At 40.0% G+C, this 24,092-nt stretch overlaps 1 protein-coding gene across 1 annotated transcript; it reads left to right on the forward strand.

Moving 5' to 3' along the window:
* On the forward strand, positions 1 to 24,092 carry SFT2D1 (SFT2 domain containing 1). The gene is made up of 8 exons (XM_042795873.1): positions 1 to 117; positions 6,211 to 6,297; positions 8,908 to 8,990; positions 11,910 to 11,991; positions 14,358 to 14,393; positions 15,160 to 15,218; positions 21,142 to 21,171; positions 23,481 to 24,092. The coding sequence occupies exons 1-8, from the start codon at positions 55 to 57 to the stop codon at positions 23,518 to 23,520; spliced, it is 480 nt and encodes a 159-aa protein (XP_042651807.1). The 5' UTR covers positions 1 to 54; the 3' UTR covers positions 23,521 to 24,092.

Below are 24,092 nucleotides of genomic sequence, written 5' to 3' on the forward strand. Positions count from 1 at the left end.
TTGGGCCCGCGGCCCGGCAGCGGGGCGGGGTCCCGGCGCGGCGCGAGCGGCGGCATGGAGAAGCTGCGGCGGGTGCTGACCGGGCAGGACGACGAGGAGCAGGGGCTGACGGCGCAGGTACCGCCCGGCGAGGAGCCGTTCTTCTTCCCCACCCCTCTACCCGCACCGGCGCCCGCTCTACCCCGTCCCGGGGGGCGCAGGGCGCTGAGCCGCCTCCCGGCCCCAGGCCCGCCCCGGGGGCCGCCGTGTTCCCCGCGCTTCCCCCGCCCCGGCCTGCCCGCGCGCGGGCACCCCCCAGCACACACCCCTCCGCCCCCCTCCTCCCGCACCCCCCTCAGCATATCCCACCCCCCACGGTGCGGTGGGCGGGGGAGGAGGGGGGGCCGAAGGAGAGGCCAAAGGGTGCTGCGTGCGCCCAAGGACGAGGTTCGTGGGCAGCCGGCCCCGCCCGGGAGTAAGAGTTTTGGCGAATTCTCGGGATGTGGAGGAGCTCGTTGTTGTGTTGGTGGTTTGGGGTCCTTTGGTTTTATTTTCCACGTCCTGCTTCGGGATAACAGTCTCTCCTTGTCTTGCGTGTATTCCTTCTCCTACGTGGCCTTGGTACTAGATGTAGGTGATGAGTTAAACAGTAGGTTTTCTTTCTAAATTGCCTTTCTGTTTCCTTATGTCCTTGAATTTGAAAAAGCAAAGAATTAGTTTCGCTAGACGGAGATTGTTTTGTGTATATTGTGCTGAAGTTCCTTTTTTTGCCCCATACTGAAGTACAATTTCATTTTTCCATTTCCTCCCCACTGCCTTCCTCGCTGTCAGTTTGTTGGGTCTTTTTACTGGGTTTGAGCATCATATGTTTCCGAGACATAACTTGGAATGTTGAAGCAAAGCTGAGCATACTTGCAAAGAACGATTTTGCTATCACCTCCCTTTTAACTGGTGTCACTGTGGGTCAGAGTGCCCCACATCATGCAGTATCTTGATGCTGTGTTACAGGACTGGAGCACGGTGGAGGAAGCTGGCATGCGGAGCAGCTTGGATCTGAGCTGCGGCTCATAAACCTTGGGGCAGTGGCACAGCCTCAGTCTAGTGTCTATGGCATAATACTTGTCCCGGCAGCTTGCTGATGACATGCTTCACTTTTCTTTGCACTGAGTTGATGCTGGTCTTCAGGGTTTATGAATCTGGCCTCTTTGCCACAGTCAAGCAGATAAATTGTGTCCACACCTGACGGTCAGAGACGTACTTACATTTCTGTTAATCTTAGTTCAATTCCAAGAGAATTAGTCTGCCGACCCCAGGCACGTTTCATATGAGATACATGATAGTGACATAGAGGTTTCCTTTATTTGACATTGTGATGTTTAAGGCAGCAGTCTGTAGATAAATGCCTAAGTATTTAATAATTTTATATTTGAGGTGTATCTCCTGAGGGGAGCGTGTCATTTGTTAAATGTCATTAACTAAACTATATGTGATTTGATTATAGCATGTATTGATGTTCTAGCCAGAGAATACTTTAAATAGGAAGAATCTGCCTGTATTTAAAGCCTACCCAGTACATGATAGAAGAAAATGTATAAATATGCCTTTGGCATAGTGCAAAGGAGCTTCATGCTGAAGAAGATGAACCAGAAAGATCATTAAAGTGAATGAATACCCACTGAATTTAAACTCAGGTGTTTAGGTTAGGCAATGTCTTGATTGTAGGTTTCTCTCAAAAGTAGCAATGTATTTCTATAACACTGGTAATCAAACCTATTTTTGGTGAGGAAATTCATATGTAGCAGACATTCATTAAAGCTATAGCTTTACAGATGAATGGTATTGACTATTTTTAAAGTGTGTGCAATAGAGCAAAAAAGTATGTGTACCCATGCAGAGAGGACACTTTTTAAGAGATAAGGTTGTAAAAGAAAATAGAAGGTTATGCATTTTGTATGTAAAATCTTCAACTGTTTCAGATGACCTTTCTGGAACTGAGTCATGTGTTTGGTTAAAAACAATGTCCCTCTCTTTGGAATTGCTGATAGTTGTGTAATAGCCATCATATTGTTCGTGTTCACAGGTACCTCTGTATTCTGCTTTTTCTTGATTTTTGCAGAACCACTGCCATGAAGTCAGCAGTAATTCCTGCTCAGTAGAAGAAAAGTATATAGTGAGACAATTATGTAATGATTCTGTTAAGTCTTTCTGTACGTTCTAAGCTCTTCAGATGACCAACTGTTACTTCTTGCTGCGATTAGGTCAATTATTTTATATATATATATATATATATATATTTTAAAATGAAATTTTAAAACTGAATTAAAGGAATTTATTACCAAAAAAAATCTACAATAAATTGTAAATATGCCAGTGTAATGATGATGTCAGGGCAGCATTGTGCTATTTAGTTTTACCAACACCAAAACTAATAAAAAATCAACCTGTTTGGCACATTGGCTTATTTTCTGGCTGTAGTTTCATGATGGTTGTCAACTGACAACTGCTTAAAGCATTCAGCAAGATTTGAACAGGAAGGAATAGACCAGATATTTAAATTTCTTCTGTTTTATTCTAAAGTGTTGGTAGAAATACATACAAGGAAGCCTGGTAGGGAATTATTTTTTAAAATACTGCTTAGGAACTAACTCAATTATGCAAATGTACTCAACATGTCTTTGAAGTTAAGTTTTTTCCATTACCCGCATATTCTTACATTTACTATCAAGAAAAGATGTATTTGTTAATTTCTAGAATCTTATTTAAAACCCGTAAAAGAAAGTGTTCCTATTTTTTTTGTTTGCCCACATGGAAAGCTTCTATAAGATTAATATATGGGGGGAGGGGCCTAGGTAGATGTTCAAAGCCACAAGAAATGTTTTTGATCAGGGACAGCCTTGCAGATTATCATTCATATGATTTATGGGGTGGCCGTAGCAACCTGTTCAGTAAAGACACTGTTATCTGTCGCTTGCAACGTGTGTATTAGATCACTGCAGGACCATTCCTTATGTTTCGGGAAGTCTGCCTTCCAGTTTCCATTTAGGATTTCCTCTTGATTTCTGGATGTCTCTGTCATTTATTTGATGTAGTATTTTCTTGGAATAACTCATGAATAAAAATATTTGCTTCTTGCCCAGGAGTTTGGCACTAAAGCTTAGCTTTAGAAGACTAAAGGTTTCTATTCGTTGATTTCTGTTTCTTTTTTTCATTTTACTGCGTAGAAACAAGCTGATAGGCAGTATAGCAAGTAGGGTATGTTTTACAGGAACTCCCTTGCTGCCGTCACTGCACAGTTTTCCATATGAATCTTGCCCCAGATGTGGAATTTGCATGTCAATTTTTTCAGTCTTCTAAGTAAAAGCTTCTGCTCATGCAAATATCATAGAGTGTAACACCAGTTCTTTTCATCTGAAATCTAGGATTAGCTGTACTGCTTATGTCAGACAATAAAAAAAGTCCTAATCACCCTTACGTTGTTTCCTGCTTTTGTTGCATAGGCAGTTTAGGCTTACTAACTTTTTCTTGGGGTTCTGGTTTGTAGCCTCTGAGTGTAGGTGTGAGAAACTAAGCTGTTACTTCAGGGTGTCTCATGGCCCCTCTTACAGAAATTACTGCTCCTGCAGCAGATGTGCCAGAATAGGCAGGCACTGTGTCGGGTCCTCAACTTTTACAGATTGTAGCCTGGCTTTTCAGCACGAGCTGAAGTCTGTGGTTTAAGCAGTTGAACTACGCTCCTGTTACTCAATTTCTGCAGCAAGGTGCTTCGCTGCAGGGGTTAAACAGACGTCTTGGAAACATAACCTGTTCTATCAAACCTAAAAAGTATTAGGTATCAGGGACTAAGAAAATGCATTACCAGGTCTCCAGTTTCAGGATTTCAAACATTGCATTAACTAGGTTCAGCTTGATAACAGTAATGGTGATGGCATCAGGAAAGACTAGAGGATCAGCCTTAACTTTAATGCTAATTAATTTATTTCGTTTTATTATTACGGACAATGCTGTGTTGTGGTGCTCTGGCAGCCCTCATGCCACAGCTTATCTTCCTGCAGTTCATGTGCATGTATTGTCAATCTAAGTTTTTAAGAATTAAATCCATAAACTGGTTTTAAAATCATATTTTAAATGTTGTGACTTTTTTTTTTCCAAGCCTTTGTGTGGTTCATTTATTTATGGTGGTATTATTTTTTCCACATAATAACTGTTAGGGATTTAAATGAAAATAAAGCTATTTTAAAATTTATATGAAAAATGAAATTTCCTGATAGTTGTTTCAGGAACACCATCAGATATTAAGGCTAGAAGTAGAATAGCAGTAAGTGGCAGCAATGTGCCTGATACACCTGAAGAAACAATTTACCCTCATCCTCTCCCTATTTTGTAGGCAATCTGAAATATGTGCATTGGGTGTACTTATAGTATTGGCCCATACACACTTCATTTCTGAGCAGGGATGGAAAGGATTTTTACTCCTTTTTTTTTTTTCTTTTTTTTTTTTTTTGTTGTACGTGCAATTACTCGCATGAATAGGTGTAACTAAAAGCATGATTCAAATGAGTATCTTCAATTATGTCCTATCAGCTCTTCTTGCACTTTTTACCTCTATAGACATTCAGGAATATGACTATCAAATATGATTTCAAATACTAAATGATCTTTCAGTTACCATTTTTCTGCATTTCCTTAATGCATACATAAGGATAAAGAGATGGACCTAACAAGGTAAGCTGTATCTTCTGACCTTTGGGAAGTTATGCCGTAACTGCTGAACACAGAGAAGGGGAAAGAAAATTCAGAACAATGTTGTATCCCAGTTCTGTTTAGACAATATGCCAGTGTAAAAGTTTATTGTTAGTATTCTGATCCCCCTTCATAAGTAAATACTCAAAGTATTTAATTTGATTAAATAAGGCTAGTAATTCTTTTATAAGTAGAAAGTAGTCCAAGCTATTCTTTGTTTACATGTGTTCAGACACTGATTCATCACAGCACATAAATGTGTACTTGTATGTGGCCCGTTTTTATTGAACTCGGTCTGGATTCTTCATTTAAAACAATTTCCGTATGTCCAAGCAGTAACCAAATTTCATTCATTCATTTACCACTACGTAAAAGAAATTTCTCAAAGGAGTAGGGGAAACATCAAACCCATTGGCTGGGGAAGCTTTAACTTGTATATTTGGTTAATAATAATTGATTAAAAATGTCTGTAGAATAGATAAGACTGCAAGTTTGGTTGTATTATCTGAACAAACAGGAAAGTTAGCTTTTTATAATAATCTTATGTAAGCTGAAGCAACGCTTCTCTTAATAGACCAGTTTAGGAATAGAAAGTATTTTAGTGACCTGGAGTAAACTGAAATACACTGTTCTTACATCATGAATGGAGAAGATGAGATGAGCATTTCTGACCACTCAGCTGTGCTGAAAGGGGCTGTTCTGCCAGCTCTGTGGCCCTGCCTCTTGCCATGTATCAGCCCTGCTGCTTTTCTGGCTTTTTGCTGAGCCGGTTTGCCTCATTAGACTAGCATAGGACTAGGTCATCGGGATAGAAGGAACGCTAGTTCTCTTCCCACTTCGTCAGTGGTATCAGCTGGCTCAGCTCATTAAGGGGTCATACAGGTTCTGGAGTCACACTGGTGAAGCAGGAAATAAAATGATCCCCTTCAGCAAGTTAGCTGCCCGATGAGACAAGCTGTGTTAATCTGCCCACACCTTCACCCTGTAAGGAGCAGTAATTGAAGTGGAATTATAATGCTTGCAGTGGATACCTGTACTAATATGTACAATGGATTCTGTCTAGTAACAGGAAAAGGTACTAATGTCTGTAGGAACGTTCGGTGCTGCACGAATGGATATATTTGTCTACAAATTGCTAGAAAGCCCACTCATTCTTCTGCTTTGGTACAATTGTGGTAATTTTCAGTTGTAATTGTATGGTGAAAAGAAAGTCTGTTTGAAAATGGAGCGGTACTGATTGAGTGCCAGGATATACCCTCACAGGTTTTTTCTTGTTTGTTTTCAAAATATGTTTCCAGATTGCTAATGTAATTTCTTAAACTGGAATAATTAATATGCAAGCAACTGTTAAGCAAGGTTAAATATTTGTTTCTGGCTAAAACATTACTTTGTTTGAAATTAAGGACTTCAGTAGTAAAGAAAAAAATGCCCTAGGCGGTTCAAAACTGGTTTTGTGATATCCTTTTTCTTTTTTCCTCTCTTCCTGTTAAGGTCCTCGATGCCTCAACACTCAGCTTTGGTACTCGAGTCAGGTGGTTTGCCATATGCTTTGTTGCTGGCATTGTGTGTTCTATTCTTGTAAGTAAAGTTTGGGGTTTTTTCCCTGTAATTTATTAATGTTCTACTGTAGAACCACATTCATATTCATACTTTATATATGATTCTTTGTTTGCTTTATCCTGTGTCCTCAATTTTGTATCTATGAATTTAACTGGACATTAAATGTAGAATTAGCACATAAGGGTGGTTGTTCTATAAATTAAGATTTTGACCACCTTCCATTCACAGTGCAGAGTATTTTTACTGTAGCATAATCCTATTTCTTACTGAAAGGTTTGAACACTGACAAAATATGATATGTTTTTAATTTAGATTTGTGACTGGTGTACTAGGAAAGAGCTTTTACTATTGTTCATTATGTACCCATCGTATTTTTATTCTCTCCAATAAAAAGAAAAGGAGGAGGAAGCTTGAAAGGTTTTTAAAGGCTGAAGAAACCACCAGTGTAACCTGTCACACTCACAAATCAATAGGTGATGGCTGTGGTAGCCTGTTGACACTTGAAAAACCTGCTGTATTCCTATTGATCTTAGTCAGCAAATCATTTGTTCATTCTTGAATTTGAGGTGTTGTCAGGAGCTCAAGCCTGCACTTTAAAGTTGAGATCTATTAATTGATTTGGTCTATCAAAGTCTGACACAGGTAACTTTCAGTACAAAACACTTCTTCATCTGCATGGGAAGTCCCAAAAGCAAGTGAAGACACAGTGGGGAAGTATCCAGACTGCTGGTTTTGGTGTTTTTGTTTGGTTGTTGGTTTTTTTTTTTTTTTTTTGGTTTGGTTTTTTTTTTCCCCTCCTCCTGTCAGTATGAGGTAGAATGTAGGTTCTCCACAGAGCATGGCTTTTGATATGAGCTAGTTAGTGGCCTTGGGCTAATGTCTGTGGATGACATCTGCAGTTTCTGTGGAGACTGTCAGGCAGATTGTCTTGACTCATAATGCGTTCTGGTAATAGGATGGAGAAATTTGTCCTGTGTGCACTGTTTTCTGGTTTTGCCACTATTTAAATGACAACTACTGCTCTTTCATTCACTATGAAAAGTTTTTAAACCAAGGAGATATATGTAATGACAGGAAGAAGCAGCTGTGGAGCAGCAACCTGTTGACTGAGGCACTCACTTAGGGATAGCCACTCACTGGATTCTCCTGCAGGTGGAAGCTTCTGATGCTTTATCAAAACTTGTGGTTTGCCCTGAGACTCGGGGGTAAACCAGAACAATTGCTGGTTTTACCTACGGTCTTATTTAAGTGGTGATCAGCTTAATAAAGGAACTGGAGAGTGGTATTCCTCATATTGATATCTATGGCAAGTGCAGTGACACGAAATCTGGCTGGATGCTTATGTTAGAGAGGGGGCACGTTCTAGGGAGGGAGCTCAAGACTGGGTTGGAATATCCCTTTTTTAGGTTGCTTAAGCATTATTGGTTGACTCCCTCCCCCCTTCTATTTTTTTCACAAGGAATATTTAACCAATATAATCACAAATTTTAGTACACACCACATTTCTGTTCCAACACCTATTTCTGGACAGGTTAACAGCACTCTTTTTGCTATTTTTTTCATGTTTAATCTTTGTGCCTATTCTGTATCACATGGTGTGAGACTATGAAATAACTGATAAAAAGCTTTATGATCTTGATTTTTCTAAAGTTTCCTTGAATTACTTTGAGCTTGATAAGAGTCAAAACTCTGAATACTGTGTTTGTGGACTTCGTATCTCGGACAGTTTGAAGGCAGCTCCCTAGCTAAGTTTTGCCACATAAAGCTGAGAGCTGGCAACCTCACCTTCTGATTCAGATTATGGACCTTTTGGTACATTTATTGTGTTCTTGGCTGACCAAAATTGTAGGTGGTGGGTTTTTTTAATCTAGTCTTTAGTGTCTATAGGCTTTCCTTGCAGAATACAGTTGTACTCTTTTCTTGCAGCTTTCCATGGTTGCTTGTACTGTGGTCTGTGCAAACTTTGACACCACAGATTCCCACTGAAATTGCAATAGGATGGAATACAGTTGCTTTTTTGCAGGACACGGTGTCCACATAACAGGTTTTTTTTTTTTAAAAAAAAAAAAAGTTAAACAGTGTTCTGCTTGTAGTTTAGGCTCTATTTGTCCCTCATCATCATAGGAACTGTGATCAGTAGAAGGCTTTGGATTTTTTTTGTGCTTAGTGGAAATAAGAGATGTCTGGAAATAAGAGTTTGAAAATATTCCTATCTAGACTGCAAGTCCAGATGGTTGATTGAAGTTGAGAAAGGAGATCGTAGATATTAGGATGGCTTTATGCCATTTTATCTTTTGTGTGTAGAGGTGGATGATGTATATGGGTGCATTGTAACAAAACTGAAAGTGTCATAAATAAAATATAAACCGTATAAATAAATGTTATAAATAATATAAGTAAACATTGCCTAGTTGTAAGAACATTGTGAAATATAGTAAACTAATACATTCTTTTGCCAGTAGGTGGCAATAGAAGTGTGCTAAATAGTGACTACTAGGAATCTGAGAACAGTATATTCTGCTGGTATATATTAGAATGACACTCTTCATAGTCTGAAAATGTAGACAATAAAGTCTAAATAAATTGAATTACCTAATTACAAACATACAAATAACCTGTCTTTTATAGGGAACAGCACTGCTATGGCTCCCAAAGGGAATCAAACTTTTTGCATTGTTTTATACCCTGGGAAATATTGCTGCATTAGCCAGGTATGATTTATTAATTATTGTTATTAAAGTACCCTCCTTCTCATCTACTTTTCCGTTTGCTTTTACTCTAAAATGGTGTCTGTTTGTTGTGTATAAACAACATTGTTTTCATATTGAAATGCTAATAACATAAAATCTTGTTTGTCTTGTAGTTCTAAGATTATCATGATTAGTGAATACCAGCTACTCACTTGTTGTTGTCCCACTGTGATGTCTTATGTGGTTGTTTTGTGGACCCATCACAACTGCTATATGAAATATGAATAATAAATTGCTGGATGAATGTTTTTTACTTTCTACAGCTAAGTCCTCTTCTGGGTACAGAGGTAGCTCAGTTTCAGGGGCAATCTGGTAGTCTTGACAGCTGTGTGGATGCTTTGTTACTGGAAGGAGCTCTTTGCTTTTAACAGAGAAATCATCCTGTTTCTAGGAAAACTCTTTGAAAGAGGAGATGTTCAGGAAATCCTCATTTTGATTGTAAGGCCAGGCAGACTCTAAAAATTGTTCACAGTGTCTTTTTAAAGTCTGTGCTTGGTTCTTTGCAGTGTTCCCCATAGCAGTTTGTCTTAAAAGATTTGCAGAAGGTGCCTCCTAGGATCTAAAACTCTTCTTTTGCTGTTTGAAAGACATGTAAGAAACAACTTTAAAGTATTTTCAGCTTCTGTTTGTCCTCCTTCTGTTATTATCTTAGTGTAGGTGAAGCATGATCATGGGACTCCAAACCCATAGAGTCTGGTCTTGACTTTCATGGCCTCTGTGACTTGACTAGAGTCACTTAATTCTTGAGTCAAAGCATAGTTAATCTGTTAAAACTCAGGCAACATGACATTATCATCTTAGAAATGTGATAGTGTACTGCTTTTTCTCCACAAATTTGTTAGGGGGCAAAAATTGAGTCTCATTGGTATAACTATTCCATCTCATACTAAAACAAGACAAAATGTTAATACTGGAGGTAGGCAAAACTGAGTATTTCCCTTTTTTTTTTTTTCTTTACGTTATTCTTTGTTGGTTTTTTGTTTTCATTTTTGTTTCTACCTAGTATTTTGGGTGTGTTTTCACTGCTTCCAATTAAATTAGCTTTTTAGAAACTTGGTACTAATCAAGTCGAATTGCCAGTGAACCAAGAGAAAAGCTTTTATAGACTGGTATTTCTTTTAGGAGAAAAACTTTAGTCTGGACTCTGACTAAAATTAGAAGTAAAAAGAGGCCTCGTTCCCCTTCAGTAGTCCTGTTAGATATAAACAACAGGCAAGTGTGTTCTAAGAACAGTAGGAAATGACAGTAAAGTCCCAAATTGACAGGGAGATTTTAACTTTTTCAGGCTTGTTTGCAAGTCTGGATTTAAAACAAATGCAGTTACCACTCTTACTAAGTAGTCTTATCTACCCTGTTTTTACTATGATTTTCTAGCCACAAACATGAAAACAATGATACGTAATTGATTCTTCTCTGGGATGACAGGTGTATCTTCTACTGAATATGTTATATATAAGAAATATCCCATGTAAGTGGAGGACCTCTAGATTTTTTTCAAGCCTTTCTGCTCCCAATGGATTCTCTCGCACCACTGGAGGAGAAGCGCTTGTGATGTCTGTCCTTCAGTGCTAATCAGGCTAGCATCAATGCATTTTTATTTCCATGGGGTTTTCTGCCTATTTTTTGTGGCTTGAATTTCCCTCATTTTTACCACCATATTTTCATCATTCTTGTCCTTCCACTAGTTAATCTTTTATTCTAGTTTCTCAGATCTCTTTTTTTTTTTGGTGTTAATTTAATTTTATGGCCCAGCAGCCAAGATCAAAAATTACTGAGAAAAAGTTCTTTGGATTGCAGTGAATTTAAAACATTCTTTTCTTTTGAATGGAGAAAACATTTTTTTCCATTTAATATGGACTTCTGAGGTCTGTCTACACAACTTAAAGAAGAAAACAAAGTAAAGAGAATGGGATATGTACATAAAGTTGCTGGTAGGACAGCATCTGGGTGTGGGAGATCATAGGCTCAGTTTACTGTGTGGGACATGAATTCCCATATTTCTTCCATCTTGGAAGAGGTGTGCTTCACCAGGCTTATGACTGGTTTTAGAAAGGAGCTCTATTCTTCCCTGCTACAGATTTCTTCATTTCATATAAATAAGTATTAACTAGAAAAGGGGTTAAACTAAGTTTCCCGCTCTGTAGTAAAGCATTCAGACCACCACAAGGTTACAGGCATTCTCACTCACTAAATATTTTCTGTAAAGCAGAATGGCTTCAATGACAGGGAAGGAAGAGACTCATCTCAGAATATTTGAAGCCAAATAATTACTACTACGGTTGTGAATTCTTGGTTCACGTCACATTTCTTTGCAAGAACAGGTACAGCATAGCAGTGCTGGTGGTTTTAATTTTCCCTTCAAGTTAACTGCAGATTAGGAGAAATCAGGAGGACTTAATACAAACTACTGCAATTTTCTCATCTTTTTTAGCTTGCTGAGCTTGGGCAAAGAATTAGAGCTTCCCTGTAATGTTGATTGTAGCTACTTGCATGCTGCCTGGATCAGAAGTTTATTGTTAAACAGAAATTTACTACAGAATTGTGGTCCATGTATTCTTTGCGTTATTTTGGCAAGTCAGTTCTCGAAATGGGCTCAACATGATGTTCACTAGCCTTCAACTTGACAATCTTCTGCTGTGAGTGGTAATGTTTTCAAAAGAATTTAAAGACCAAAAGTTACTCAATACATAAGCTGTTTCCAGGACTAAATTCATGAAGTATTTCACCTTTCATTCTGGTGGGTCTCTGTTGCTAAACACAGAAATGCCTTTTTTAAAGCCTTTGTACTCATTTAACTGTTGGAAAACTGGTCCTATTGTCTTTTGCAAAGATTTATTTGAAAGTGATTTACCATTTCTTTTGTTTTTTCTCTCCTATTAGTACGTGTTTCCTGATGGGGCCACTGAAGCAATTGAAAGCAATGTTTGAGCCCAAAAGATTAATAGCTACAGTTGTGATGTTGGTAAATATACTGTCTTTACTTCCTTTTGCCAAAAAGTTTTCCTTTAGCCTCAAATCTAAATCTGAAGTTTTACTAAAAGGAGGTGATTTCTCAGTCCGACTTTTCTCTGTACTGAATAGCAACAGTCAAACTGATTAGCTCTGTATATCATAAAGATTATCTTCACTCCTTTCTATAATCTTGTGGTTTTGTTGCTTATGATTTGTTTTTTTAATTAATCATGTGGATTGAAATGTTCTTTACTAAATACTTCTTGATAAATGCTAATATTAGGTTAATTTGTTTTCTAAAATAGTTTATTCAAGAACCAGGCTAGAGAGAGATTTTTCAGCTACTGTGAACAATCAGTGGTCACCAAATCTAGCTTGACAGCTGTTTGTTTGTTGCAGTTCTGTTTGTATAGCTTAGTGGTTCAGTATTTCCAAAGCAGTGGAGAAAATCAGTTTTTCTCCCTAAAGTATGGGAAGCCACATGCTCAGCTTCACACTTCTCCACTGTGAGGTCCTGGGCTCCTTTACTTTCTTGACCATCATTTGTTCTTCCAGGAGGGTGGAAAAAACAGCCCCAATGCCAGTCTCAAAATTCCTATCCCAGAACTCTGTTAGGTAGTTAAAAACAAGTTTCTGCCCTTGCTGCTTCTGTTTTGTGCTTATTTTCTCTTGTTCCTCCTGATTTGTTTCAACTTTTATTTTTGAAATGCAGTTGGTTGTTGTATTCTCCCTGCCATAGAGAGTTCTTTTCTAGTTGACTACAGCCGATGTCAATAAGAAAAACCTTCAGGGATTCTTTCTGGATGGTTGTGATACGATTTACATACTCTTTCTCACACACCCATATGAAAAAAAAAAAAAAAAAGGTTGTTAAGCTCATGTTTGCCCACATCTTTTGGAGAAATGACTTATTCCTTGCTTGGACTCCAGGCTTTGTTAAAGAGGTGACTTTTTGCCATGTCTTCCAAATCACACCCAGTTACAAGTCCTAGGAAGGTTATGTTTCATAGGTCTGCAGTAAAAATGTCCAAGAATATCTCCAATTCTCTAGAGTTGCTGTTTGCTGAGAATGAATTCTCCAACATGTTACAGCTGTAGGTTTTTTCTGGTCAAGCTGAGAGTCTAAGCAAGATGCTAAAACAGCCAGCACAAGTTTATTTGCTCTGTTATCCTATTATCCACTGTGTTCAGACAAAAGAAAAAAAAAAGTTGCTTTGAAGGCTGTAGAAAGAAGACACATCAGGGAAATGGAAAGAGAAGAGAGAGTAAAAAAAAAATCACAGACCGACCTACCTGATTGTGCAGAAAAGCTACCAATAAGGTTAGGAAAAGACAGAATGAAAGATTAATCTAAAAGGGAACAGGAACATTGGATGAAAGCTAGGACTGTTAGGATGGAAAATTTCAGAGAACTGGTAAACTTCTAAAGTTTAGAAAGTTTTTGATGTATTTGACTGTTTTCTTTTCCATCTTAACACAAAGCTAGAATTGTAGGCAACTCAGGAGTCACAATTATGTTTGGAAAATTTCAAGAGAGTCTGTTATTTTTACTCCTTTCAGTAAAATGCCAACATTTTTTTTTTTCCAGTGAAAATTAATTTAGAGTTTTGTTCTGTTTTCTACTATGTGTAATGACAAATGGAGGGAGCCAGGTAAGATTTGGTGGAAGAGTTGGAAGTGATGCTTGCACAGATGGTGTGTTTAATTTGGCATAGTAAACCATATCATTGTAATGTTCCATCAAAGGTGTCTGAGTAGCTTGAGTAAAGCTTCATGTGAGCTTTTTCACCATGTATGGAGCAGCTGCTCCCTAGTGGACTCTTCATTGCTGTTAGAAGATGGAAAAACACTGGCAGAAGCAGCAGAACCCATGTTTGCCAAATACTGTAATTGTGAATGGGTGTTTTTAATAATGGGTTGTTCGTGGTGATGCACCTCCCTTTCTTGTCAGATGGTGATGTTGTGAATACTAGATCCAAAATTATACTATGTACTGAAATAATAGAACAGATCCCAGACTACTTGGTTGCTTTTGTCTAAGCCCACCTCTTAACAGACCTAACACGTAAAGCTGCACAGATCTGGTTATACTCTTCATGACTTGTGAAGTCAGTTCCTGCCTCCTCTTTCTTCTAAGACTTGTCCCAGACCTTCTGGCCATGGAGTACACCATGGAAAACAGCTTTGGAAAACAGCACTTTACGTGGAGTTCAGCATATAGTCACTGTGTGACAGTCTTTGGCTTTGCTTCTTTCTTGAGTCAATTCTGAAAATGCTGAACACACAGTGAAAACACTAAAACAGTTGTATTTGCTTTGTTGTATATTTGAGGATTAATTCTTTTCTTTTTTTGTCTCCCCTTTCATCTCCCCCCAGCTTTTCCTAGTGTTGACTCTGTGTGCTGTGTTCTGGGTAAGTGAGAATACTTTGTTCCTCTAAAGAGCAGTCTAGCTTTGATAGTTTATTAATTTTATCACGGCTTTAACATGCAGTTCTGTTGTAGAGGGAAGATGAGCTTGTGTGTGTGGTATTTGTGTTTCCAACTGCGATTGAGTTTAGGTGGAGTGATGAGCCTGCTGGCTACAAAGCAAATGCATCCTTCCACTTGCATGTGATGTAGATGAGAGTACAAAATCTAGAGCATCAGGTTCAGTCTGCAGACCTCTGGACTAAGAATTAAGAAAAGCAAGTTAAAATATACTTATATCTTAGTGATGCGTACTTATCTTAGAGGATATCAGAGAATACATAGTGGTCTTTAGAAACGCTGGGTACACAACATTAAAATGATTAAGACAAAGGAAGAGGGGCAGAACAAGTACCCTCAGGCATCTTGATTGAAAAATTGGCTGTAGTTATGGTCCACAGAAGTAAATATGTAGCTGAAGTGAACTTCCATGTCTGCAGAAGTACAGTATCATGAACTAAAGTGAAAGTGATAGCACTGATGCTGCTAAGTGCTTTCAAAACCAGAGAAGGTTTTCATAGCATGATGCTAATGGAATGACAGATAAAGTGAAAGGAGAGTTGTTAGAGTGGAAAGAAGTAGCAAATCAAGACAAGGAAATTGAATTCACCGGTTAATTAAATTTTTGGCTGAACAGGCTGTTGCAATTGTTTGCAGTATAGACGAGTGAAAAATGAACTAATTTGCAATATTTTCTTTGGTTTTACTTAGTGGAACAAAAAAGGTTTGGCGGTGTTATTCTGCATATTGCAGTTCTTGGCAATGACCTGGTAAGTTTCTTAAAATCCATTTTAGCTTCTCCCTGCCCCTACACCCGCATGATTATAAACCTATATATATATATAATATATGCTTCGCATAACGTAAGTGTGCCCAAATGCTAGCCTCAATCTGTTTTTCTAAGCTAGGTTGTGTAACTTCAGCAAAATCTATATGCAATCGTCTTGCAAAAATGGTAATTTTAAGTATACTCTTCAATGTGTGAACTTATTTGAGGCATTATGAAATGAATATATATATGAAAAAAAAATTCATGCCTTTTCTCTGTTGTGAAAGTAACTATATTCATATGCCCTGCTTTTGATTAACTCCCTCTTTTTTGAGGTCTAACTAAATTTTAATTTTTGAAGTGCAAGGAACTAGATACCATTTTCATAGGGTGTGTCCTGCCCCAAGAATACACAGCACCACTGGGTAAAGGGTGGGTGGATGCGAGAGGGTAAGTTTAGTGCAGCAGGAGTGATGATGACCATCCAGATGAACTCAAGGTTTTGGCTTGGGAATGTGCGAGCACAGTTGGTTGAATTGCTTGCAAGCCTGGAAGAAGTTTTGGAAGTTACTGTGCGAGCAGCGGAGGAACATGCTGAGACAAACTCAATGTGAGTGATAAAGCATGGTTCACTTTATTGGTCCAGGGTACGCATATTTATACAGACAACGATAATTATATTATGCCTACTAGTCACTAGCTGATTGGCTTAAGCTCTAAAGGTCGTATTTGCACGGTCCACCTACTTGCGGTTAGCTAGCAGTACAAGTTTCTCATTCCACTACTTCGTTCCTCTTACCTTGTTTACGATACACAAGGCCGAGGCGTCCTCGAAATTCTTCATGTACCAGCAGCTGCGAGCAGCTGCAGGCAAGCCCTAGCGAGGCCCAGCATCAGCCCCTGGAACAGGCTCTGATCGTACAACTGCTCGGTGGGCTCAGGACCCTTGTCTCTGAGCCATGCTCCAACAATTCCCCCTTTTTCTTTTTGTGTTGAGTTAATGCGCCGATGAGCTGGGACGGGCCGTTTAAGATGGTGAGGTCTACCGGTAGCTGGGGATCTCGGCGGTCAACCCATCGTTGTGTAATGTAGTCTGCAATTCGGGACAGGGTTGATTTCTATTCTTCTGATAAGTGTACCGGGTGAGTAGGATCGACCCCCTGGAGTAAGGGTCAGAGGACATCCAAGTCATCATTGGCAATTCCTACCACAGGGCGAAGCCACTGTAGGTCCCCAAGCAACTTCTGTGCGTCATGTAAGGTACGGATATCAAGCTGTATCTGCAATTTCTGTGGTCGTATTTGTGAGTCCATTATCAGCCAACCAAGGTATTACCGCGGCGCCAAAGATTGAACCTTTTCAGGAGCAGTAACAAGGCCTTCCTTTTGAAGAGTGTGAGCCAAAAAGGAACGTTGCTGGTCAGAGAAGGGGCGTTCTTGAGCAATCAGAATGTCATCCATATAATGATATATGATGGCAGTAGGCCAGGCAATTCTGACGGGTAGTAAGGCATTGCCCACAAACAGTTGACAGAGTGTTGGACTGTTCTTCATTCCTTGTGGCAATACTGTCCACTCAAATTGCTGAGCAGGTGCTTCACGATTAATCGACGGTAGGGTGAAGGCAAAGTGTTGTGTATCCTCTGGATGGTAAAGAAGCAGTCTTTCAGATCAACAATGAGTAGATGCCAGTGTTCAGGCAGCATGGATGGATTGGGCAGCCCGGGCTGGAGAGCTCATATGGGCTGCATCTGCGTGTTTACTGTATGCAGATCATGGAGGAGGCGAAATTTCCCTGACTTTTTCCGGGTGACGAATATGGGTGTATTCCACGGGCTAGTGGACAATCTTAAATGTCCTTGAGACAGCTGTTCCTCAATTAGTTGATGCGCTGCTGCAAGGCTTTCCTTTTTCAACAGCCACTGCTCAATCCAAACCAGGGTGTCTGAGAACCACTTCAACGGGATCGGGAAAACTTTAGAAGCAGTGACTGTTGCTAAAAAGGATCACTGGTCATTAGGATGACACCAATCTGGTCCAGCACATCACGACCAATTAGGCCATAAACTCCCTGAGGCAGAGGCATAACTGTTATATGCGTATTCACGACTCTCCCGTCTATGAGCACTCGAATGTGTTCTCTGCTGCGCATCACTGATGAGTGTCCCCCAGCTCCTTCGACCCCACGAGCCATAGGGACCAAAGGCCAATTGGGTGGCCAGTGGTTATTGTCCATAATGGTGAGGTCGGCTCCAGTATCCAGTAATATGCTAAGGCAAATCTGTGCCCCATTCGAGCAGAAGGTAACGTCGGTCACCGGACGGCGATTCATTGCCACAGTTAGCAGAGCCAAGCCTCCTGTGGATCCAAAACCAGCAGCTCCCCTGGTGGCCGCGGAGACAGCTTCCATCTCTTTGGTCAGTTGGGGCAGAGGTATTAATTGAGCAATTTGACTTTTCGCTGGAATATGAATTGGGGGAAACAAAGTCTGTACCATTATGCATATAGTCCCGGTAAAATCAGCATCAATAATTCCTGGCAGAATAAACAGTCCTTTAATGCTGCTTGATGATCGCCCAATTAGTAAAGCGCCTTGTGGTTGTCCATTAATTAGTATTGGGCCCTTAACATCAGTCGCAATCCTTTGTGGCTGTTGATCGATCGGTGTAATATCTATTGCTGTTGCCAGGTCCAAGCCAAGGCTTCCTCTTGTGGCTGGCCGGAGGGCACCCACTGGAACGGATTGTTGTTGGCAGGGGCTGGAACTTGTTGTCGAGGCAGTATCGGGCTGTTGCTTAGCCGTGCAGGGGCCAACGCTGTGGTCACTGCGCGGCGGCCCGTCGCGCTCATTTGGACATTTCCCGATCGCCCACATGCAGCGGTACTATGGCTATTCGTGTTGCACTTCCCACACCAGACTCGTCGAACAGGGCATTCTCATCGTATGTGTCCTTCTTGCCCGCATCGAAAACACTTGTTAAGGCGCCGCGTCGGTGGTCGCTGTTGCTTCTCGGATAGACGTAACGGGGCTAGGGCCGCAAAGGCTTGGTGCTGGGCCTGGATCAGGTCCCTCCCGAACTGCCTCTACCAACATAGCCTGGGGGCCTGCCGGCCCCCTGCTCATACGCTCCAGCATCTGCTCTATCGTAGCATCCCCAGGCAGTGTTAGTATAATAGACTTTGTTGCTTGATTAGTATTTTCTAAAACGCATTGCCTGAGAAGCGCGGGTTTCATCCACTCTTGGACCTCTGCCTGTTCTATAGCTGCGGTTACCTGATCAATGAATTGCGCAAAGGTTTCTTCCTGTCCCTGTTTTATTGCCATATCAGACAGAGATGGGGGTGCTGTTTTAACTGCGGCTATAGCTAGCCTTGCTGTCCACATGGCCTCCAGGCAGACATCTGGGCCTTGCTGCATTTGAGTGTCTATGGTAATATATTGCCCCGCTCCCATAAGCTGTTCTACGGTTACCCCAAATAATGGGTCATCCTGATGTCTGGGCTGTTGAGCTGATATTTCACAGAATCGTTGCCAGTGGGCCTACCATAACAATAACTGAGATTGGGTCATAATCATTTTCATAATAACTTTAATATCTTCCTGATACAAAAGGGTTCCCCCCCATATGTAATTTAATAACTGCTTCGTGGGTTCACCATGTAGCCCAGACTCATTAACAGTACTACGCAACTGCGACAGCATCTTCCAATTCAGTGGACTATGGCTGCCATAAATGGCTCCATCTTCAGCCCATTCGAATCGAACTGGAAATGCTAGATTCTCAGACAGGCTACCAACAACGTCATATTGCTTATCCTCTGCTGCCTGGCGCATGACCTCCCTCCAGTCACCATGGCGTACCCGCCCCTGTATTTCCGTTATACCTGACTGCATTGGGCGGCCATCTTCCCTCTCCCCCTCCGCCTCCGAGGACGGAGGGGATGAGGGGGGGCACTGGGGGGGAACTGGCCTCCGGACTTCCCCTACTTTTGTTAACTGGAACCGGTACTCCTGTTGATGGTACAGGAATACAATCACTGTGAAGGAGCATAAATCTGGATGCCCCAGTTTCTGGGGTAACAGTGGAACTTTCCCCTCCTAACTTTGTTGTTGCCACAGCTGCAAGGTTCTTTTCGAGCTGATACCGCTTAATATTATTCACCACCTCCCGCCACGGTTTCATCAATTTCCTTGCAGCTTTATCCTCATCGATTACCATATCCCATAAAACAACGCCTAATCGTCTCCACTCCTCGACATCAAAAAGAGAATTAGGATTTTGAAAATATCCTTTGACCCGTCCTAACGCTACTGAACCCGCGAGTGATTTTACACAATCTACTCCCCGCTTTTCTAAAAAGCGCTGTAATAAATCCAGGGCTACCTCCTGTTCCATATTGCCGGCCCTGTGCTCCCTGATTAAGGCACAATACCGTTCCCTTACTTTGATATGTCTCTGATGCTCCCTGATTAAGGCACCAGTTGCAGCTTTTGCCAGTAGCCCTCGCAGACGGAGAACCCCTATGTTCAGTTCAAGTCCTCGGAACGACACGTCAGAGATCCAATGTTCGATTGTTCTTGACCCCCCGGGCGCTGCTGTATCCGGCCCTTCTCTGCGTCCGCTGCTCCGTCCTTTTTATTGTCCTTCTATTCCGGTCCCTGTTCGGGCACCATTTTCCGAGCAGCGGAGGAACATGCTGAGACAAACTCAATGTGAGTGATAAAGCATGGTTCACTTTATTGGTCCAGGGTACGCATATTTATACAGACAACGATAATTATATTATGCCTACCAGTCACTAGCTGATTGGCTTAAGCTCTAAAGGTCGTATTTGCACGGTCCACCTACTTGCGGTTAGCTAGCGGTACAAGTTTCTCATTCCACTACTTCGTTCCTTTTACCTTGTTTACGATACACAAGGCCGAAGCGTCCTCGAAATTCTTCATGTATCAGCAGCTGCGAGCAGCTGCAGGCAAGCCCTAGTGAGGCCCAGCATCAGCCCCTGGAACAGGCTCTGATCGTACAACTGCTCGGTGGGCTCAGGACCCTTGTCTCTGAGCCATGCTCCAACATTACTGCTTTCTCCATGGAGATGCAACTGAACATACTTGGTCTCCTTGCCCCAGGTGAATTACTTGGTACTAACTCGAGCTGATCCAAGCTGACCACAGTTCTTGTTTGAACTTGCCCTGAACACACAAAGTCTATACTGAACTTGGACCTGAGGACAAATAACCATTTGTTCAGGATAGGGACTGTTGGGCATCACGCTGGGCCCAGGTAAATGCTTGGTACTAGGTAGAGGGAACATTGCCAACTCAAACTATGTTCTGCAGGTTTACAGCAGACCTCTTTATATTTGTTAAGTGTCCCCGATCTTGATCAGGCTGGACACGAGAACAAAACATAGCCTGGAGGCTTGCAAGAAGCACGTTTCGGAGCATCAGCTGTTTGAGTGTCACAGTTGTGGCATATTATTCATACCACAGCATATATCTGTATTTAGAGTTACATAAATAATATGATTAGATGTATATTTTCATAGTAATGCATCTTGTCTTTTAAAGTGGAAAAAATCTCATCTGGAAGAATACAGTTTTCCCAGAAATCTCCATTCCTTTTGAAATGGTTGGTAGTAAATCTGCTTTTTTAAATTTTATGTGCAACAGAAGTTACAAACTATGTGGGGGGAAAAAAAAAAAAAGAAACGGTAAACTAGGAAATCCTTGGTAGTATGTTTAGTTCTTTTCCAAGCATATCTTCTTTTTTCAGGTAAGCATTAAATTGAGTTGGTAATCTTATTTAAAGTTTTGTTACAACAGGTTGCTTGTATTAATGCTGGACTAAAGTGAAATAATTGGGTCCTGGGAGAGACATGAACACTGTCAAATACACTTTTTTTTTTTTTCTCCTCTTTTTTCAGGTATAGTCTCTCATATATTCCTTTTGCAAGGTGAGTCTGCATAATTACTCCCATCTTAACAGAAGTCAGTTATCTTTGTGCTGCAGGGATGGAAAAAGTCTTGAAATTGATTATGTGAAAAAACATAACCTCCTCCCTTTCCTCTTAATTTTTAGAAAACAACATAGCTGAACTCAAAGTAATGCTTAATATAAGCTTTAAATACAAGTAAAGTACATAGTAAATATCTTTGTTAAATTTCATTCTAGTTTTCTGAAAATAAATTGAGTTTTTGTTTAAATTCTCCAGAGATTTAAAAATCCATTGATGCAATAGTGACTTTTCCAGTGCTTACATTAAAGGTAACTTGTGGATCTGAGGTTTTAGTAAAAGCAGAGCAAGCAAGCGTAGTTTCAGGTGCTGCATCTACTTCTGAATTCCTCCATTGTTTTTAGGAGAGGCAAAGGCAATGCTTCATGTTAATTTTCATTTTGGCAAGCTGTTTTTACACAACTCCGTGTGTACAAAAAGGGAACAAAAGCTAGCCAAACACATAGGGAAACCACATCCAAGTAAACAAACTGGAGAGTCTGGTTTTTTTCTATAGCAATTCACATAAAATACAGTTTGGTCTCTAAGCAGTGTGTTCTTTGGAAAAATAAAGTGCTTCCATGCCTGTATATTACTTAATGAGGTTTTCTGCACTGCAAATAGAGAAAAAAAGAATACAAACTACTGTCTGTCCCTTTCATCTGATATCTTCCAGTAGTGTTTCTATAACTTTGCCGAAAACTCTGTACTGTGGTTTCGTTTGGGTTTGTTTGGTTTGGTTTTTAATGCTTCGGAGTTGATCTAGGAAAGATTAAGCTTTTTTTTTTTTTTTTTGAATTTTAGTTGACAATTGATTAAATACTTTCACTGAACTCAGACTTCAGATTGTCACCTTACTATTTCTGACATCTCGGGCTAATCCAGTCAAAGTGTTATTCTGAATTCTTGTAGTTCTTGTGGCCATGTGACTCTCTCAGTAGGGACATTGCTTTTTTTTTAAATGTTCTGTTCTGCACAAAAACAAGCTCAGCTACTAGCCACTGGTCTTTTCTTCCCTACCAACAGTACTTTAAGTGCTGGTTAGAAAAACAATAGGTTATATGCATCACTTAATTTCTTTATTTTTATTTGTCTGTTAGATTTTATGAGCCAAAGACCTGAATTTTACACAGGCAGCTTTTAGTTGTACTGTGATTTCTTTAGGGATTAATGAGTTACTTGCTTATGTGGAATGCTACCATAGATTTCTTGTATAGGCTGCCTTTCTTACAGAAATCAGGATCTAAATCATGTGCAGTGCCAGAAAACCATATTATGTAATTTGTTTAAAGTATGCTTTTATCTTGATTTCAACAAAATACTCATTACTTGATTTAACTCTGTTAATGATTTAATAACGACCTGCTTGTGGTTTTGGGGTTTGGGTTTTTTTGGTGGTGGTGGTGGTTTGTGTTTTTGTTTGTTTTGGTTTTTTTTTTTTTCAGTTAATGGTTACTCTCCTGCTGGCATGGCAAAAAGAAAACAAAAGACCCTAAAAAAAAAAAAAAAAAACAAAAAAACACAAAAAAAAACCCCTATAGAAACAACAACAAAACCCATACATACAGTGGCTTTAAGAAGTCATGATAATATTTTTCTTCATTTTTTAAATTGACTAACAACAGAATACAAATTACACTCCCTAATAAGTTACGTTTTTGAGAAAATTAACCATAGAGTGATCTCAGTAGAACAGTCAGAGAACTGTTTATTGTCGGTTAAAGACACAGACCCCTTCAAATCTTTCAAACCTTGATGTTGAGCCACCTCTCCATCCTGCGCTGTCAGTAAACCCTTCAGCCTGGACTGTTGGTTTTTTTTTTTTTTTTTTTCTTGAAATGTGATGGTGTAACTCCAGGGTGGCAGGGACTGAAAGCAGCCGCCTGGCTTTGGCACGTTCCTCAGCCCGGCCCTGGCTGGCCAGCCGTTGCAAAATAAAGCTTTGACCTTTGCTAAGCCACCAAGTGTGCTGCAGAACAGTTTTTAACACCCTGTCTGTATTTTAGCTGTGTTTGAATGTTTTTTGTTTGATCTGTGAGTATGGAAGACTTGGGCAATAAGGACAGGCCGGAGATTCAGAGTGGGCTCGAGCCTTTGCTTTAGCTGGTGCTGTAGATGTGCTGAACGTAATGACAGCTGTTACAGTCCTGCATTTGATAAGCTACTGATTTTTGTCTTTATTTAAAATCTTGAATTTTAAATATGTAATGGTTGATACATATATAATGAAAATAACAAATAACTGACTTTTTTTTTTCCTCTTTTTAAAGGGATGCTGTGATTAAATGCTTCTCATCCTGTCTAGGGTAAATTAAAACCAGGAACCACTCTACACTATAAAAGCCAACTTTTATTCTGCTGTGAATTCTGCTTGGAAAATTATACTTTTCCACTCATGAAATACCCAGAAACAATTTAGTATTTTCCTTGCCTTTTGCATTTGGGGGATTAAACAATTTTTACTAGAAACAGTTTTAAAAATAAATTGGGTGAACTATTTGTGGTTACCCTGGAACTTTGAGGCTTTTTTTAACAAAAAAGTACATTTAAATACTTTGCGCAGAGTAGTCTTAAAACTACCTTGCATCCAGTAACAGTTTATTCCCCAGTGGAGGCAAGCCACTATGATCTGGGCAGTATGCATAAAGATTTAATTTACAGTTCTGTCTAAAATTTGCAATGTGCCATTTCTGTTTGTATATTTTTCATTGTATGCTTTTCCAAAGACAGAGTTTTATAAACGTGGTAAAGATTTGGTAAGTTATAATTAACTGCTCTTTGAAATGTCTATACATGTGCCTTATGGAAAAAGCTTAATGAGAATATGTGAAAGGTCTGTTTAAAGCCTGTTGGATTTTATTAAAAAGCTGTATTTTAAACGA

The sequence above is a fragment of the Tyto alba genome, unplaced genomic scaffold (assembly GCF_018691265.1).
Source record: "Tyto alba isolate M040663 unplaced genomic scaffold, T.alba_DEE_v4.0 Super-Scaffold_22, whole genome shotgun sequence".
Taxonomy (NCBI): domain Eukaryota; kingdom Metazoa; phylum Chordata; class Aves; order Strigiformes; family Tytonidae; genus Tyto; species Tyto alba.

Excerpts from the sequence above, each read along its gene's own strand:
- SFT2D1 (XM_042795873.1), top strand. The coding sequence starts at position 55 with ATGGAGAAGCTGCGGCGGGTGCTGACCGGGCAGGACGACGAGGAGCAG. Across the intron at positions 8,991-11,909 it reads AATATTGCTGCATTAGCCAG|TACGTGTTTCCTGATGGGGC; the intron begins GTATGATTTATT and ends CTCTCCTATTAG. Across the intron at positions 15,219-21,141 it reads CAGTTCTTGGCAATGACCTG|GTATAGTCTCTCATATATTC; the intron begins GTAAGTTTCTTA and ends CTCTTTTTTCAG.